General features: G+C 43.4%; 1 protein-coding gene across 1 annotated transcript; it reads right to left on the bottom strand.

The window, feature by feature from the left end:
• Positions 1-426: 426 nt before the first annotated feature.
• On the bottom strand, positions 427-14,810 carry LKAAEAR1 (LKAAEAR motif containing 1). The gene is made up of 4 exons (XM_084645691.1): positions 14,545-14,810; positions 6,657-6,989; positions 3,404-3,526; positions 427-1,000 (listed from the first exon to the last, which is right to left on the bottom strand). Exons 2-4 carry the CDS (start codon positions 6,969-6,971, stop codon positions 938-940), a joined length of 501 nt encoding a protein of 166 aa, XP_084501817.1. The 5' UTR covers positions 6,972-6,989; positions 14,545-14,810; the 3' UTR covers positions 427-937.
• Between the last annotated feature and the right edge of the window lie 5,115 nt (positions 14,811-19,925).

Consider the following 19,925-nt stretch of genomic DNA (forward strand, 5'->3'; position numbering starts at 1 on the left):
AATCAGCTAACACATAACTTATTGCAATATGCTTTGATTTTTATTCTACTTCAATGAAAAGAAAATCTCTGTCCATCACTTCCTCATCTTTAGTCACTTTGTTCAATCTGATGACTTTTATTTCTCTAAAAAATCCATCCCTGTTTGATGGTAAATGTTACTAACTGCAGTCTTTTCATTCCTTCACTTGTATTGAAATGAGGATTTTTCTAAGCTAGCATTACTTTTCACACATGGATCTCAGTCTACAGCAGTAATTATGAAATCACATCTCCTTTGTTGCATCCATTGTTACCTTTTTTGCAGGGTTTTTACAGGGTAATATTTGACACACCTCAAAACATGCAGGGGTGTCCTGCTGTCTATAAGTTGTGGAGGCATCAGACTAAAGGACATTACAGGCATAACTATGTAAGCAAGCAAGCATTTCAATACTTCACAGTTTTAATATTACAAGGCCAAGGACAGACCACAAGAAAACGTTGGTAATGGCACTGATGTTTCTCATCCATGTATAGTAAAGGCTGAAAGTCATTGTTATACATACAATTTGGCTTAACACTAAAGGGTCCCTATTTCCAACTAATCAAGTGAGTACCTTACTGAGGAAGGCTGCAGGGTCAAATTCTGACCTCAGAAATGCTGGGGTAAATCCAGAGTAAGCAGAATGAAGTCAATCAAGTAATTCTGGATTTATATCTGTGTAAGAGAAGTTAGAATCTGGCCCACCATGCTGAATCTTCCATTCCTTGGTAAGTTCTGTGGATCTGCCTGTCATAGGTTAAATTGTTGCACATCTTTGGATGCCCATGAGAAGAAACTGGAGTAGTTTATTTAACAGTAATTATCAGTAGCTGAGTCAAACTGTGGCTCTCCTAGGGGCTCACTCCCGGTTCAGTCACTATGGTACATTTTTCTAACTAGCTCCTCCAAGGTTTCAGGTTCTTCTAATGAATATTTCGCCATTTTCATCTTCTAGTATTGCTTCAACTCTACTCCTCTGTAAAACAAAGACAAAAAGAAGCTGAAAGACTGAACAATAGCATAAAGCTGTCCACTGCAGAAATGTGTGATCAAATGCTATTTCAAAAGTTACACCTGCAAGCGAGAGAAATGCCAGATTGGGGTGGCGAGGATAGAAGCTAATAGAAAAATACAGACACTTCATTTCTATCTATTTGTAATGGATGTAATGCTTAGAAGGGTTTATTCTGTCAGTAGACATCCTCTCTATATCCACAGAAAAAGTCAAATCGAGACAATAACAATGAATGCTCCCTTCACTATCCCACCAAAGTGCCTCAACCCTTTTCTGGAGGAACCATTTCTAGCCCAAAGTTGTTCAATCTCAACAGTTTTAATCCTAGGCTTCCCTGCTGACACTGCCAATGAAGGAGTGAAAGTGGAGGAGAGGTGTGTGGGAACTCATTTCCTGTCGATCACTAAATGGCTGTGAGATGGCAACTAGTGTCAGTTGCTACCAGCCTGAGCTGAATTCAGACCACTGACCTAGAGTGAAAGTGCCTGCATTCCATAGAATCATAGGGTGAAATCGTGGCCCCCTTTGAAGCCAATGGCAAAATTCCCATTGACTTCAATGGGGTCAGGACCTCACACTCAGAAATTAGAGATGGAAAAAATGTTTTAGGTGATGTGGTCCATCCCTCTGCCAGTGCAGGAATCTCTTAGCAATCTGTTTTTTGAGAGCTTTGTCCAGGCTAGTTTTAAATGTTCCTAGAGATGGTGCTCTTGTAAAAACTGTCAGAACCAGACTATCACTTCTTCAGCTGCATGTTTCAGGTGAAGGTGAAATGACTAATTTGCTCTTACCCAGCCCCTTTGCTTGGTGCTTGGAACCCAGTTTCAGACACAGTTCTGACACAGATGTGGGCATGCAGCCTCTTCCTCTATTCTGACGAAGGGAGGGGCAGTTTCCTGTTTTTGTGCAGCAGTTACATTGATCCAGAATGCTCTCAGACTGTGGTTCCCGGTACACATACAAATTCTAGCTCTGTACAGTACTTCATGCTTTTGTGTTTGTTACTCCAGGTTTCTCCTCCCAGCATTAATTCCCTTTTGTACTTGGCCCCAGTGCATCAATGCTACCAATCTCTCGTTCAGTTGTGTCTACTCCAGCCTGCAAGGGAGCCGGGGTTTTTCAAAAAAACTCAGTCTTATTACTGCAGGTTGCTGCTCCTAATTGAATGAGAGGTGGTAGGTACTATCCGGGATGGCTAAGGTCAGCCTAATGAATTGGTACAGTTGCCTGGAAAGGTTGGGGTGGGCTTTTCTAGCAGACTATTCCATTAGGTTCACATGCTCTCTGTGCTGTAATCCAGTTCCATCTTGCTACAGCTGTGGGACTATCTGCCCTTCTCAGCACTCCAAGGCCTTTGCTGTATCTGACATTAACATCCCAGGAATCTGCTCAAGGCAGTCAGGAGTAAAGCAGAAAGACATGTTTACACATGCTGGCGGAGGGGGGAGGGGAGTGCAGGCAGGAAAGTCAGAGGCAAATCCAGTGTAAGAGCCTGTATTTTAGCTGTCACTCTAAAGGAAATGGTCTTTAATAAACAGCCACAGACAGCAAGCAGCAAATCCACTTGCTCGGTTTTCCAATGCTTTTGCCACAATTATTAGTCGGGAACTGGGCAAAGATAATTTATCATTAATGTGTCTGATAGCTAATTTTATGCAGAACTGTAATGTATTATATATATTGCCATGAGTAACATTAATATAGCACCTTGCCTCCCCAGGGATCCCAAAGTGTTTCATGCCCTATATATACCCACCTAAGCTGCACCCATCCCTAGGGTGGAATGTGTAGTCAAGCAAACAAGTGGTGCTTAGTGCACTGAAAAACAGTTGTGTGGGAGATCAGAGAGAGCATTCTGGCCAAGGACAGCGAACCAAAGCCTACTGAGTTCTATGAAACGTGCACAGAGATCATTGGTGTTAAAGAGAGCAGACAGGACCTAAGTTTTAAATTTTCATCCAAGAGACTTTGAGATGGAGAGTTCCATGGAACTCAGTTCATTTGCCTGGGACAGCTGTGAAATAGGCATTTTGCATGTGGGGAAACTGAGACAAAGAGCGGTTAAGTGACTTACCCTGGGTCACATATTAAGACATTTCTAAAGCTAAGAACAGAACCCAGATATCCTGACTCCAGGTTCCCTGCTCTAACCAATATAATTTATTTGGTGCTAAATTTAGTTAAATAATATGTATATGCCTCTGGCTATTGCTATTTATGATCTACAGTTCAACTGGCCATGGGTTACTGAGCACATTCCAAGAGTAACTTGCCTGCTAAGCCCTCCTCTCCTTTAAAACTAGAAATGGGCAGATAAGATAGTGAAAGAAATCAGTTTAACTGCTGGTATGTGCTCAGACATACCTGAACTCTGTCCAAGTTATCTGCTAGTTTCTGAATGTTCTTTCGGGGTGGGAGAAAAACCTCCAGTCTCACAGCGCCTCTGGCAGTTTTCTGGCAGGATATCAGATGGTTTATTTCCTGAGCCTATGGTGAAAAACAAATAAACCCCAAAAGACCAAAGGATAAAGAAAGCAACCACGTTAGACCAAAATGGGCCAAATAAATCTGTAGGGTAATTGCTGTGAAGTCAACGGGATGAATCTGGCCCTGGGGGTTAAGAAAACTGATCTTCAGACTGTAAAACAAATCTAAATTAAACAAACAAACAAATAAACCTCACAATACCTGCCATATCCCCCCTCAAAAAATCTTTTTATGGTTCTGTTTTTTTAGAAAGCTTGATCTAACTCCCATTGAAGTCTCAGAGAGTCTTTCTATTGACTTCAAGTGGAAGTAGGTCTGGGCCCAAAACCAGCATGGTTGAAAAGCCCCAAAATATGGGAAGGGATTTACTTTGGCTAGCAGAATCCTACTGCTCTATAGACAGGCTTTTAGAAATTACAATGAAAGGCATTAAAAGGTTTATCGTGCTATGGAACTGCAATGAAATGAGAGTGCTACCCCAAATGAAAGTGTGTACATGGAGTGGGTATTGAAAAATGATCAGCTACGTCCAATCAGATCATGATCCAAAAACTGTCCTTGAGAACAGAGGGTGTCTTGCCCACTTTGTTACAGGTAACCCCTAAGACTGCTCAAACTGCCCCATAAGGAGAGGACAGAGGAACTGGGCAGCCCTTGTGCCCCACATAATGTACCCCAGCAAAGTGTTCCATCATGGCTCCTTTGTGCTGCCCAATTTCTCTGCCCTTTACTTTTCTCTCTCTCTCTTTTGTTTTTCCCTCTAATCTTGTTTTCCTTCTCTCTTTTTCCTTAACTTTCCCTTCTATTGTTGTTGCTGTTGCTCTTTCTCTTGTTTGATATTCCTCCTCATTTTGTGACCCCCCACTCCTCATTCTCTCCCCCAGGAGAAGGCTGCACACCCTATGAGCTACTCCTGCTGAGCTGAGAGCCATAGGAGCAGAGTGAAGTGGCTTGGGCCAATGGGCTGTGCCTGAATATTGCAGATCTGAACATGAGCTGTTCTCCTGGCTGTCTGCTGTAGGGGTCACAGTGGAAGCAGGGAGCTACCTGACCTCCATCAGTAGCATAAGTCCAGAGGGGGATTTAGGATCGTGCAGCTTTCTCTGCTCCTCTCCACTTTGCTGTGTTCTATTTGGACTTGTCTGGTGCCTCTGCAGAGGAATCAATTTGGGAGATATTGGTCCAGTTCTCAGATGACCTCACTCCCAATGGATCCCTTGTAGGCAGCTTTAGCAGAGTGTCCCAGACCCAAAGATTGAACTCCATTTTCCACCCTGCAGGAGGTCCCTCCAGGTCAGGGTAGAAGAGCAGTGTGTAGGAAAGCATGCCCAGCTGCTGCCAGTCCTTGTTGTGTCCCATCATTCCAGGGTCATTCATGGACACTAAAATTCACTTTAAAAAAAAATCTAAACTAAAGCAAACAAATCTCCCAGCAGAATGAAGATCAATAAAAAGACGGCCAGGCACTGTCTTATGTTTAGAAGATTCATCTTTGCACATATTCAGTTGTGTGTTGCCAAGTTTTGGAAATCAGCAAAAACTTACATCGGTTACTGCAAACTAAAGAGCCTCTGGAGACAGTCTGTCTTGCTTTCCAGAGTAGCCTGGGGTTGGGGGAGAGAGGCAGTTGGACAGTAGTATAGAAGAAACCCTGTTCCACTGTTGCTAACTATAGCATATATTAATTTCAGAGTCATAAATAACTTTAATACCATGGTTACAGTGCTAGCCAAGTATGATATCATTTAGTTTGGGATTAGGGGAAAATATCTTCCTTGAGGCTGTAGGGTCTAAAATAAGCAACTTTTCCAGAATTGGTTTTCTCATAGGGAATAAACAGAGAAACTCCAGTCTGCAGTTGTAAACTGGAAGGGTTACTTTAGTGCACTTGATAAGATGAGATGTGTTGGCCGGTATGCTGAGCTTTTAGGACAGGATTTTCAAAAGCACCCAAGTGAGTTAGGCGCACAAAGCCTTATAGACTTTCAATGGTGTGCGTGCTCCTAAATCACTTGGGCACTTCGCAAATGCCATCCTTAATGAATGACAGTGTGCTGACATGATCTTTTCCAACACCAGTTTGCTATATGGAGCAACACATAAAACCTCCTCCTTCTAAGAGTTAGAATCTTCTAATGACAATTAGAAAGACAATTGTGCAGACAAATTTCATGGTTGCATGCACAAGTGGAAACTACACAAGCAAATAATCAGCTAGAAGAACAGCTGGTTATTTGCATTCACAGTTGTCATGGCTTCACACACAACTGTGGTAGGTTTATTTTAAAACTCGGCACGCAAACACATGCACGCACAATTCTAGAGGTCCTGGCCAAAAATTCAGCAAAAGGATTGTTTTCATTTTGCAAATGGATCCTAAATATATGTTCTCCTGCACTTGAATGTAATGGAGCATCACAGGGACCACAGAAGAGAAAACAGGCTCATTTTAGTGGTTAAAGCTGTATATGGGTTATGTCTACACTGGAGCTGGAGGTGTAATTTCTAATTGAGCTAGCACGATAAAATCAGCAGTGCAGCCACAATGGCACAAGCAGTGGGATAGGCCAGCTGTCTGACTGTGTATTTAGCATCTCAGGTGGCACTGTACTCAGCATGGCTAGCCCATGCCACTGCTTCTGCTGATCAATCTAGCAGGAGTATGTCTACCTGAGCTGGAAGTTAAATCTCCAGCCCCAGTGTAGACAAACCCTCTTAGAGAAGGCACTATGGAGAAATAGCCATATTTCCATTGTTAAGATTGCAACTGAGGTTCCATTATAATCTTCATTTTCACCCCTTCTCTATATTAGGATGAGGAAAAGTTTGTCAGCTGAAAAAACGGATGATGACTGTTAGAATTTTCCCCACACATTTCAGGATGTTTCATGGAACAGGTTTGAAGGTGCAACTGCATAAAAATTTCCTCTCTTTTGAGCATGAAGGAGAAAAACTAATATTTTGTTTTTTCCCTTGCTCACTTCAAAATATAATAATTTGTATGCATTAGAAAAGTGACATTTCAGTGTATGATAAAGAAATGATCTTTGCTACATACAATTCCTCAGTCCCATCTCGTACAACACTATCAGCCTGGCCTGTTGATGAAAGGTCTCTGAGGTTAACTTACTCTCAAGTTCTGAAATCGGAGTCTCACGTTTCGAAGGCGGTTCCGGGCTTCTGCAGCCTTGAGAAGCCCAATGATCCTTGCCTGCTTCTTTTGCTCTGCGTCTCTTTCACACATGGAGTGCTCATGTGACATTTTATCCATCATATGAATGTCTGAAGCCAGCATGGATTTCACTGGTTCCTCAGTGGGCTCAGCAAATGCCAGATACCTCTCTCTTTGCTGTGGAGACACTGCATTTACATCAAGTGAAAGTAAACTCTTCCGGGATTTAGGAATAATTGTCCCTTTGCGCGTAGCTGTTTCTCTTGCAGTCATCTTTATTCTAGGTTAAGACTGAAAAAGAAGAAAAAATCCAGAGTTGTAACAATGTGAGGTCAGGAGTACTTGGTGCTTTGGGAAATCCTACACTCTCCAAGTGGGGAAGCTGCTGAATGCCCCATCTGGCTTAAGAAGTGTCAGGCTGAGGACAGGATTCACACTCAGGTTTCTTAGTTGGTGCTGTATAATGGTACCAGTAGGTTATGTAGTGTGGTCCAGTAAATAGTGCACTGGATTATGACCCAGGAGATCTAGGTACTATTCCTGGTTCTGTGGCTAACCTGCTCTTTGACCCTGGGTAAGTTAACTTTGCTTCTCTTTCACCTTATGTCCGTCTTCTTTACTAGGATTGCAAGGTCCTTGGGGGCAAGGACTGTCTCTTATTCTGTGTCTGTATAGTACCTAGCACCATGGGGTGCTGATCTCAATTGGGGCCTCTAGGCACTATTACAAAATACATCTTCATCATAATGGACTAGCCCTACTTTTTGCACATTTTTCTTTCATCAGTATTATTTCAATTCTTCAAACCCTTTGCTACTCAATGAGAAGATTCAGACACGGTGTTGGCCACTACAAGATATTTATGGCTACTCATGCATTAAATGTCCAACTGCCTGATCTGTCTTTTTGGTGGGTACTTTTCTCTCTCCTATAAAAAAACATCTGTCTAAGCTATACATGCATCTCCAATTTCCTTGGCAGCTCTTAAAAACTGTACTTGAGTGTTGTTTAGAAATGCTCAGACAGTTGCACATCATTGCTGTTGTACTAAGACAGCCAATTGTGGGGCCAGGTCAGTCCCTTTTATTTTCCAGTATTTACTATTCTTAGTTCAGTTTTTAATGCAATCTTAGAAACATTTTAGACCAGCCCAAAGGCCCGATGGCTGTGCTCTTCTGCACTGCTATGTAGGAGACACATTGAGCTTCGCAGCACTAGAGAGACATGTACTGAACCTCTGCAACTCATGTCACTCAGTGATCCCCTTGGTTGACTAAGGACTGAAGTTTTCAAGCTATGAAGTGAGTCCTTCTTAGGCTGGAAGAATGGGGTCATATCTGAACTTGGGTGAGTAAACTGGGCAGTAAAATGGGATGCTGGTCGAGGATCTAAGGATCCCTAGGAGAAAATGTTTTAAATTCTTATTTTAATAGTTCATGTCATAGCTTGCATCAGCTTATCAGGTACATCCTGATGGATTTCCCCCCTGCTTCATCAGCACTCTGCAATCTGTACAAGTTTGTATTTATGGATGGATACATGGTGTCAGATCCTCAGCTGATGTGAATCATTGTAGCTTCACTGAAGTAATGGAGCTACCCCAATTTACATCAGCAGAGGATTTGGCCCAAGAAGGATTTCTGGAACTTCAGTTTCAGTCCAAGCACTGAGGTAAACAACAGCCATCTAGATTGCAGTGTGAACCAAACACATGAGTCAAAGCCTCAAAAGGCTGTAATTACATGTAAAACATACAAATCAGGATTTAGATAATCCTGTAGATTAAAATCAGTGAATAAAGTACAAGACATTAGACATCAAATACAGTTGTGAAAAGAAATTTACAATATATCTACCTGTGATGATGATAATAATAATAATTAATAATAATATCATGCATCGAACACCATACATATTCAAACCATTCCACAAACATTAACTGATTGATCCTTCAAACAACCCTGTGAGGTAGGCAAGCATCATTATCCCTATTTTACAAAGGGCTCAGAGGTTAATTGACTTGCTCACGATTATACAAATCAAAAGTGGAGTTGGGATTACAACTCAGAAGTCTTTACTCTAATTACTAGCTAGCACTGATATGTATCTATGGTATTAATAGGAGCAGGTAGAGGTGCTCTGCTAGAATACTTGATTTAGAGACCCTTCACTTCTCAAAGAACCTACCATGAATGAGAAGCTCTCGTGTTTAATGCATTGAAAAAGAAGTTCAAGAAACTGGGATATTTCAACAATTTCTGAATACAATTTGAATCAAACAGAAGCTCTGATATGTGCAAGTTAATCCATAACCACCAAACCCAATTCACTAGATTTATGCAAATGTTTTATAATGAAACTCTTCCAATTTCAATTTTTATATAAAACCTAGTTGAATTTGGAGCTAATCTGGGCCAGTTTATGATTCCAGGTGAGAATCATACCAAATGCAGTGATTTTCTATGGTTTTTTTTGTAGTATTTGAATTTTTTTGTAGTTTGAATTTTTTAGTAGCAAAAGGTGAAAGAGAATTCCTTGGTGCGATAAAGGCCAATACTTTTGCAGTCAGTAAAACCATTGAACTATTTAACTCTGAAAATTAGTTCCTATTCATGTAGTAACAACATAGCTATGCTGTATCGTATATATACACATACATATGTATATATATGCTATATATTCTGTAACAGGAACAATGTATTTTTGCTATACCTTTTGTATCCTGTTTATGCTGAACCTAGTTATAGAATAGAAAGTTAGTGGGAAATATTTAGACTGTAGAAAGAAACCAGTCTGACTCCATGGGAGACTGCTCAGAAAGTCTTTTTTAAAAAAAAGATTAGAAAATAAGAAGTCAGAGAAAAGAAAAGAAAAGAAAAGAAAAGAAAAGAAAAGAAAAGAAAATTGACTTCTCAAAAGGAAGATTCCTTTAATTTGTATTACTCTTACAAAACCATGGCAGGAAATCACACAGGATGTTACTGACAAGAAAGAGGAACTGGTTTTAAGGATGGTTCTGCAAATGGGATTTTAAACACATACAAGTCTTTTTCTTTGTTAATATATCATTACTTCCAATGCTTTCTTGATCTTCTGATGCCAGAAGAGCTATACATATTATGATGAACTGTTTGTTGTTTGAAGACTTTATGGCTTATGACCAAAACCAGACAAGCTGTCTTGTAATATATTACTTCAGAGTTTTGCTCTTACAAAACCGTGTTCAGGAACTGAAACTTTTGAAGTCTAGCTGAGAAATCTGGTGAAGAACCTACCCACTTTGAATTCTCTTTGGCTCACTATACTCCATGTGTGAAACACAGAAAATAAAGAGAAGGCAGGAACTCTTGTGAAAAAAGGGCAAAGTTCACAAGTTCTTCAGAATCCAAACATCTCCCTGGCCATTATTAAGCAATAACATGTAACAAGATTATCTATTTTTACAGAGATAGTTGGCTCGTTTCTTTCCCATGCATTATCAGTACGATGGGTAGGTTCAATGGTTGCTGTATGTCATGTATTTACCTTAGTGGAAGTAGCATGGCTAAACCTCTGTTTTGAAAGCACTGAATTTTTAGAATATTTTGAGATAGATTATAAGAAGACAGTGCACATAAGTGCATGCACAATTACCATGGTTGTGTGTGTAACTGCAGTAACTGCACATGCAGATATAAATGGTTGTTTGTGTGGTCAGTGACTATAGTTGTATGTACGCTCACAGTAACTGGGCACACAACTGATAAATTCAAATACAGACACATATTTTGCATATGCATTTACATATGCATATTTACATATATACCTGTGCAAGGACTTCAGAAAACATACTTATGTATTTTTTAATTAAAAAATGTAGGTCTCAATATAGATTTTATTGTCCAAGTTGTTCTACTATCTAGCTAATTTCTCTCTAATTATATTTAGTTAATGTATATGGTTATTTAACTTAAGCAGTTTTAGTTTACAATATGAATGTTCTTGACTATAATTATTCAAATGTATAAAAACTTAATTTCTGTCAATTCCTTTAAATAAAGTCACACTCATTTTGATCACAGAAATACCCTGAAAATCCAACCACCAAGCATAAACTGTTGATTAAAATGTTACGGTGGTGGGCCTGGATGGTTTATATGGCCGCTGACAGAGACTTTCACCTCCATGTCACTGGCACCCACCAAACAGAAATTCAGGAAACTGAATCCACAAGACATAATATAGCTAGAGGTGGTGCAGATCTATAGGTTTATGTATTTTAATGTTCCAGTGACAATAATACATATGTGACAAATCTCAAACTCTGCTACAAGACTGAACTATATCTGTCCTCTAAGAATGCCTGCATGTTGGAGGGATGTTTCCAGGGTCCTATAGAATAAACTATGACTGTGCTCAGTGCTGTAGCCCCAAAGACTCCATGAGCCTTTTAAAAAAAATAACATTTGGCCCAATGTCACTGGCCCAAAATGTCCCTTCCCATCTTTGTTGTGGAGCGTGCTGCATGCCAGCTGTCTGCCAAGTTTCTGCGCTCCATCCTAAAGAGTCTGCATTTCACTGAAGTGACCTGTATGTAGCACAGCAAGAATGTGCTTTTGAGATCTTAGATGGTGAAAAACATTGTATTGATAAAATAATATTAACAATAATAAAAATAATAATTAATACATTTTACTTTCTAAGGCTTCTAGGCACCTAATAAAATATAACTACATGCAACATCTGCTAAAGAAAGATAACATAGCCTAACAAGCATCAATTGCAATTCTTCATTTTGGGTTCAAGGTTTCTACTTTTTTGACATAGGCTTAGTGAGGGTTAAAACACGTATTTCTCGACCTATATAATGGCTGCACTGTGTGGTTTAATGCTTAGGCACTTTCTTAAGAGGAGGTCAGGCTTGGTCACTGGTGTGTATTTCTGTGGTCCTAGATAAGACAACGCTGGTTTTCCTGTTCATAAAAATTAGACAGCAAGTCAAGTCCCTCTTTCTGGACGTATAAAAGCATCACTCACAGTCACCAGATTAAATTGCAACAGAAAGATCTTCTGTTGGGGTTATTTTTGTAAACTCTTTTATAATGTGAGTCAGATGGGTTGGGCAGTGTGGTTCAGTGGGAGGTGTGTGTCCTCAGCAAGTCTCACATTCTAGCCCTAACACATAGGGCCAGATTTTCAAAACAACTCAGCTCCCATTTAGGCACCAAAATAAGTGTCCAGATTTTGAAAAGAACTCAGCACTTTGGGTGTGAAAATATGGACATAAATGTCACAATGCGAGCTGCTGGATACCGAACCCTGGTATCTTCTCTGGAAACTTTTCAACAACAGATCTGGGCAAAACTTGAAGCTGGCTAGCAGGTATTCATTAAAGTGTCTGACTCATAAATCCTTTTTATCCCCACCTCCTCTCTAAAGTTTGTGTCCCTCACTCATTCTGTCATTTCCACAAGTTAGAATATAAATTCTTTAGGGCAGAGATCACATCTTAGTCGTCTGTGAAGTGCTTAGCACACTTGTTTGCAATACAGAATGAATTATTATTAATAAAATGGTAACACAAATTAGAAGATGTAAAAGTTCTATTTTTGTGAAACAACCCCCCTGACTCATATAGCAAAAGGACCCTCTTTAGTACAGGGAACCTGTTGGACGAGCACAACTGTTAAATGAAACGTGGCAAACTTCGTGCAAAAGTTCTGTGCAATTCTATAGTTGTCCACAAAATCCTGCAAAGCTCTGTTTAGTTGTCTGTATTGGATGCAGTCTGAGGTTTAGGAGAGTTCACCTGTTGTTGCCTTTAAGAGTGCTTGCTTTGCCTCAATATGAAATTGCCAAATCTAAGCATTCAAAAATCATAAGTCAGGCCCCCGAAAAAAACATAAGATTAACTTAAACATAATTAAAAATCCTGCCTCCGTGAAGGGGGATGGACTACATTACCTAAGGAGGTCCCTTCCAGCCATAAATGTTTATGATTTCTATTAGATTTTTAAAAAATAACATTTGAATTATTTTTATTTGCCTTTGGGGTTTAAAATATTTAGAGATTACATCTTCAAGCTTTTCTCTACAACTGTGAGTTATAAACTTACTCTTTTAAAAAAATCAAAGTTGATATTCTCAGGCAATCATATAAGTCCAGGAGCTGGGGCTTTAAGAAAAACACCAAATACCACAGAGTTGGCCAAACCATCAATATTCAGTTGTGCCGTCTTAGTTTTGGTAGCTAGGATGCTGCAAATAATGTCACCATCTCACCACGATAACTACAAAACTGTGATTCTGTTGTGACTTGCATTACAAAGTGCAGACCCAGCGGATACAATGACATATGTGGATACAATAGGATATGTGGACACAGTAGGAATCAGCCTCATAAACAACTTGAACTGCATCTGAATCAAACCATATCTGAGATTCAAAGAAGTCTGGAATTTTTTTCTTTTTAAATTTTACACATTGCTCCCACATCAATAGAATCAGCAGGCTGCCAAGGTATCTGCATGACATCGGACCCAACTGGGCCCAGGCAGTTCTCTTGTGTGATTTGTAGCCTGATCTCCAGACTGCAACAGTTTGGAATTGGGATATGTTGTGACAAGCTTCAGAGACGCATCAGAATTTTTGGCAGGTGGCAACCCGTAGCCTGTTGGCTGAAACAGCAGAGTGGGATCTGCAGTCTCTATGCAAAATATAGCAGCTGGAATTAAGGCCCATGCAATACCCTGCCTGTCTAGCTACCTAGTTGTATCACACCCATCGCCATGGCATCTGGGCACCTGGGACCAGGGCTGCACAGCAGCAGCGAGAGGGGAGAGCCACAGGCAGCTCTGGAAGGGTGCAGGGCGAGTTCAACTGGGGCCATGTGGGGGACTGCATTAGATCCTGGGATTGGGGTGGGGCCTGTGCTGGGAGAGCAGCTTGGGGTTCTTGCTATGCCCAGTGGGGAGGAGGCAGGGGTGCCCTGAGGGGGAGCCGGGAGAGTAAGGTGCAGCTCTGAGAACACGGTGCCCTGGGGTTGCGCTGGGGGCAGGGATTGGGGAGGGGCTGGAGCTGCGCTGGAGGCAGGGATGGGGGGGCTGTGCTGGGGGCAGGGATCGGTGGGCAGGGATCAGGGGTGTTGGGGGGCAGGGTCCTGGGGGCAGGGATGGGGGGGCTGGGGCGGCGAGTTGGGGTTGGTGGTGGGGGCAGGGATCGGGGGGGGGCCTGTGGGGCGGGCTGGGCTTGTGGGGGGTCTTGTGGGGCGGGCTGGGGCAGCACTGGGGGCAGGGATCGGGGGGGTCTGGGGCTGTGCTGGGCAGCAGGGTCCTGGGGGGCAGGCTGGGGCGGTGCTGGGGGCAGGGATGGGGGGGCGGGCTGGGGCGGCGGGGCGGTGCTGGGGGCAGGGTCCTGTGGGGGGGCAGTGCTGGGGGCAGGGATGGGGGGCACTGTGGGGGGGCTGGGGCTGGTGGCAGGGATCGGGGCAGGGATCGGGGCAGGGGGCAGGGCTGGGGGGGTTGGGGCGGCGCGGTGGGCAGGGATCGGGGGGCAGGGATCAGGGGGGCTGGGGGGCAGGGTCCTGGGGGGCAGGCTGGGGGCAGGGATGGGGGGGGCCTGGGCGGTGCTGGGGGCAGGGATCGGGGCGGGATGGGGCGGCGCGGTGGGCAGTGATGGGGGGCGGGCTGGGCTGGTGCCGGGGGCAGGGATCGAGGGCAGGGATGGGGCTGGGGCTGGGGGCAGGGTCCTGTGGGGGGGGGGGGTGGAGATGCTCTAGGAATGGGAGGGGGCGGGGAGCCCTGGGGACCCGGGGGGGGGGAGGCGGATCCAATCCCCCCCCCTCGGCCCCCGCGGAGCCCGCTCTTACCCCTCCCCCGCCTCCTCCCGTCGCGTCTCCTCTTCCCCTTCAGGTCCGGCCCCGCTTCCCCCCTCGCGGGCTCTACAAGCGTTGCCATGGACACGGCGCTACCGGGCAACCCGGCCAAGCGGCTCCGCCCCTCCGCCCCGCTCGCGCCCGGCGCGGGGACCACGTGACAGGCAGACGGCCTCCGCGCGCCGCAGGGGCCGGGGGCTGGGCGCGTGGTGGGGGCGGGGCAGCTCGCCTCCCCGGGCCGCGTCTTCCGTCGCCTGCCAGGGGCACGCGCTCGGAGGGGCCGGAGGAGACCGAGGGCTGCAACAGCAAGGGGCAGAGCCGCGCAATGCATTGTGGGCTTGCCATGCCCGGGTGGCAGCAAACGAAGAAAGGGGGGGGGGGGGTAGAGCGGAGCAATCTGGGGCCCTGGAGTGCAATAGGCCAGGGTCTGCAGGGCGAGAGTCGGGGTGGGGGCAGAGAAACCCAGGGCCTGGAGTTGCAGTAGCAGGGGTTTATCCCTGCAGGCTGGACGTGGGGATGGAGGCGGAGACGCCTGGGACCTGAGCCTGAGACAGTAGCAAGTGTGTGCGTTTGCAAAGTAGGACTGGGGGCATGTGCAGAGAAGCGTGGGATCTGGGATTGCCCTATGGGAGGGTGCAGGCCAGAGGCCTGGGGGGGTGTTGGCGTTGCTCAGTGGAGGCCCAGGACTGAAATAATAAGGGGTATTGCTGGTCCAGTCTGTGGGGCTTTGGCAGGGCTACATGAGGAGTTTGCACTGCTTCTGCTCGTAATGTGTGTGTTTCCAGCCGGTGCTAGAAGCTCCTTAATTTGTAAAAATTAATGCATCCGATGAAGTGAGCTGTAGCTCACGAAAGCTCATGCTCAAATAAATGGGTTAGTCTCTAAGGTGCCACAAGTCCTCCTTTTCTTTTTGCGAATACAGACTAACACGGCTGTTACTCTGAATCCTTAATTTGTGTTTCTTGTAAGTTTTTTGGGTCAGTGACGCTCTTTTTGTTGTGTGTGTGTGTGTGTGTGTACAGTCCCTAGCACCATGAAGCCCTGGGTCTTGACTGGGGCTGTGAGGTACTACTACATTACAATTTATATATAAAGGCTAATTGTATTCATATCTAACCTATACAGCTTGGCAATCTTAGCTCTGCTACCCTCACCATCCTCCTCCCAGCCCTACTGCTTGATGGTCTACGGTTTTCACCTCTAGTTCTAAATTAGACTAACTCCTTGGAGAAGGGATCCCTACCACCATGGGACCCTGTTCCTGACTTGAGCCTCTGGACACTGCTGCAACAACAGTGATTTTCACAAAGATGCAGTGTTTTCTTGGTCATTTGTTGGGTATTCATTCTACTTTTTCCCACTGATAGAGATATAGTCCATTTTATTCTTGATAAGCTTGCGGTGTATTAGAGTCTTCTAGGTTTCCGTAGCAGCTCTCACTTACAGGATTTGGCTCTGTACAGCATTTCGGGTCATCTGATAGATTAATTTGGTCCCATGTTCCTATGGTGTATCTCACTTCATTAACATCCATGAAGTTATATTAGGGATGAACTTGGCTCATGGTCTTTATGATAGTCACCGTTTGTGTCCCCTTTGAACTAATCCCAACCCTTGTATTTTTCCTGTACATGTTAGAATTGCAGACAAATAAGGTGCATAGCAGGGGAATGACATTTCTTATATCAGCTAATTGCTATTTTATAATAGGACAAGTGATACTGTGACACTTCAGAAGACAAGTGATGAAGAACATTGCTTCACAAGGCCCTCATTTTTACTCTAAAGAAAAATACATTCATGAACTCCATTTTTATTCCCCAGCACCTGTCTTTCCTTTCCAGCTGGGTTTCTTCTCCCAAATTCTAGTTTATATATAGTAAACCACAAATGCAGAACAACTAGTTTTACCTGAGCAGATGTAAAATTGCACTCATTAGAGGAGCACATTTGTGTGAGAAATGCAGTTCTATAGAGCTTTATAAGTGCTTATTAGTGAAGCGATTGCTTTGACCTTCCGAGACTGATGTGGTATAATATGCTCATTAATAGTTTTTAGCAAGAAAGAGTCTGTATAGGAGAACATCTTGCCTTTATTCAAATAATTTCAAGAGCATTCTTACCATTTTCACATACCCCACTGAATAGATTTAATGAAAAGTTCCCCTAATTCTAGGTTAATGAATTGGCCACTTGTGTCACATTAACACCAGTCAAAATTTTTCTTTTATGATACCCTGATGATAAAGGTAGAGCTCAAACTATCATGCATTCCTGGGTTCATGTCTTGTTCATTCAGTTTCTGGGAAGGCGGGACTACATAATGTCTGTCAGCAGCAACCCCTCTCATTTATTAAGAAGCATCATCTGAATTATTGTTCCCTGATGGATTTTTTTGGAGCAGCATTTAGTAAAAATGTCTCCGAAAAGGGGAGCCAACAGTACATAATGAGAAGGCTGCCTGTGGCGTTGTAATTTTTAGGGCAGCAGAATGTTGTGGATCTAAGGGTTTCACAGACTCTGACCTGCAAAGAAATGCAGTCCCTCAACACTAGCTTCCAAACTCTGAAATGTTCGAGTGAGCAGGTACAGTGTTCTGTACTGAAACACTTGCAGTACGGGCTCGTAGCATTTTGGGTCACATGCAATGTAAGCCAGTGAAGTGAGAGGCATGCTACAAACGTGACTTGTGGCTGTGGGAAGAGACCTAGGGTGTGTCATCACATATATGTACTATTTTGATCACGTGCATAGAATAGTGCAATAAAAATCTGAACATAAATGATCAAATAAGCCCTTAAAATCCAGCTTTTCCCTCTGTTTCCTGGTGCTGTGCTTGAGAAGGCTCATGCCTGTAGCTGTGCTTCTGCTTCTTCTTACGATATTAGAGATGATTGGCTGCCCTTTATGAATGTCTTATACTAAAAGTGCTTCGGAGATTGCTCTTGTGCAAAACCATAAGAGTACTCTGAATCAGACCTGCAAAGAGTTAAAAATGGATCTCACAAACCTGGGTGACCGGGCAACAAAATGGCAGATGAAATGTAATGTTGATAAATACAAAGTAATGCACATCGGGAAAAATAATCCCAACGGCATACAAAATGACGGGGTCTAAATTAGCTGTTACCACTCATGAAAGAGATCTTGGCGTCATCATGGATAGTTCTCTCAAAACACGTCCTTAATGTACAGAAGCAGTCAAAAAAGTGAACAGAATGTTAAGAAACATTAGGAAAGGGATCGATAAGACAGAAAATATCATAATGCCATTATATAAATTCATGGTACGCTGACACCTTGAAATTCTGTGTGCAGTTCTGAGTGCCCCATCTCAGAAAAGATATGTTAGAATTGGGAAAAGTACAGAGAGGGCAGGAAAAATAATTAAGGCTGTAGAACAGTTTCCATAGGAGGAGATATTAAAAAGATTTTGACTGTTCATCTTAGAAAAGAGATGACTAAGAGGGGATAGTGTAGAGGGTTATAAAATCATGACTGGTGTGGAGAAAGTGAATGGGGAAGTGTTTTTTGCCCCTTCACATAACACAAGAACTAGGAGTCATCCAATGAAATTAATAGGCATCAGGTTTAAAACAAGCATAAGAAAGTATTTCTTCCCATAGCACACAGTCAACCTGTGGAACTTGTTGCCAGGGGATGTTGTGAAGGCCAAAGGTGTAACTGGGTTCAAAAAAGAATTATATAAATTTATGGAGAACAGGTACATCAAGGACTATTAGCCATGCTGGTCAGGGATGCAACCCCCATGCTCTGATTGTCCCTAAACTTCCAGCTGCCAGAAACTAGAAGTGGACAACACGGGTAGATCCCTTGATAATTGCCCTGTTCTGTTCAGTCTGTTGGAATGCCTTTTGGAAGACAGTTCACTGGGCTAGATGGACAATAGGTTTGACCCAGCGTGGCTATTCTTATGTTCTTATATGCCTGTTTTTGAACTCTCCCCTTTTTGTGCACTCCTATAAATAGCTAATATGTGTGTTTGCACCAGTTAAAAACAAACAAATCGTGTCTATTGATTTAATGGCTATCTTAGCCATTTTAATAAAGTGTATTTGGGATAGGGAGAATGAGGAATAAGAGAGATTTTGACATTTATTTGTCAGTGAGAGATGGCTGGCGGTAAAATATCCTACTTTTTGACATAAGTGCACTCATAAGTGCACTATTCATGTTGCACAATTAACTGAGAACAAAGTTTTGAAAAGCTGGTAGGGGCCATGTGCAAATTTCCATACTTTAATCAATGGAGAGCTACATTTGGATACAGCCTGTCAGAATTAATGGCAGGGCTAAGGATATCTTGAGTCTGATAGAATGCATGTCAGAGATGTGGGGTGTTGGACATCGTAGCTCCAGTGATAGATTTAGTTAGAGGCTATTGAAAAGCCACAGGGAGGTTTGTGGGGAAATATCCAGATTTCATTTAACTAAAATCTACCTGGGAGTTTTCTGCTGCTTTGTCCATACTGCTAGAGAGGGGGAAAGGACAAATGCAACAAAAGAAAAAAAAATCTATTAAGGTTGAACTTAACTATATTACAGTTTTATTATAGAACGCAAAAATAGGGTTTGAAAATAATATTATCGATCACTGAGGGGCAGCAGAGAGCTGCACCATTTCTGGGGGAGAACTCAGAGGCATTCACTTTCAGGGAGGCAGAACTCTCCCAGGTCCTTTGGGCACAGTGCTACTATACTCCTTTGTAGGGGTGCTCTTCAGCCTCTGTACCCTATTCCCCACTTTGGGAACCAGAGCAGGGGTGGAGGGCATGGCTCAACCTCCTCCCCAGTCTTCTCCCTGCTCTGGGGCAGTCTGCACCCCCTGGGTACAATCCCTGAGTTCTGCTGAGTGCAGGGCCTGGAGTTATGCCTATCCCTTCTTCTGTCCTCCCGCATAACTGTGAATCTATACAAAGGCCAGGTACCATTGGGTTGTAGAATCTCAGTGAATTGAAGCACTTGTCTACCTGAATGTTCCTAGCTCAGGGTCAAACACTGCTGTCAGCTACCCCTTGGGTAAATCTGGAGTTACTCCAGTGGTGTCTGACCCTCACTGGATCCATTTCTGCCCTCAGCTGTTAGCTTCTCTCCCTCCTACAACCTGGAACCAGAACTATCCAAGAGGCACTTTCTAATAGACATAACAGGATTCTCAGGGTACCAGTTATGCCATATAGTAAGCAGGGAGTGCCAGATTTTCAAAGGGATCCTGCACAATTTTGAGCACAGGCGATTGCATGAGCAAAACCATGCATTTGCCTGCAAAACAAGGTGCTCCCAAAGCTGGTTCTTGCATTTTTCAAGGCCATTGAGAATCAACCCAAAATGTGTACTGCTGCCTAAACACAGGA

The sequence above is a fragment of the Lepidochelys olivacea genome (assembly GCF_965140295.1).
Source record: "Lepidochelys olivacea isolate rLepOli2 genome assembly, chromosome: 13".
In the NCBI taxonomy this organism is placed as follows: domain Eukaryota; kingdom Metazoa; phylum Chordata; order Testudines; family Cheloniidae; genus Lepidochelys; species Lepidochelys olivacea.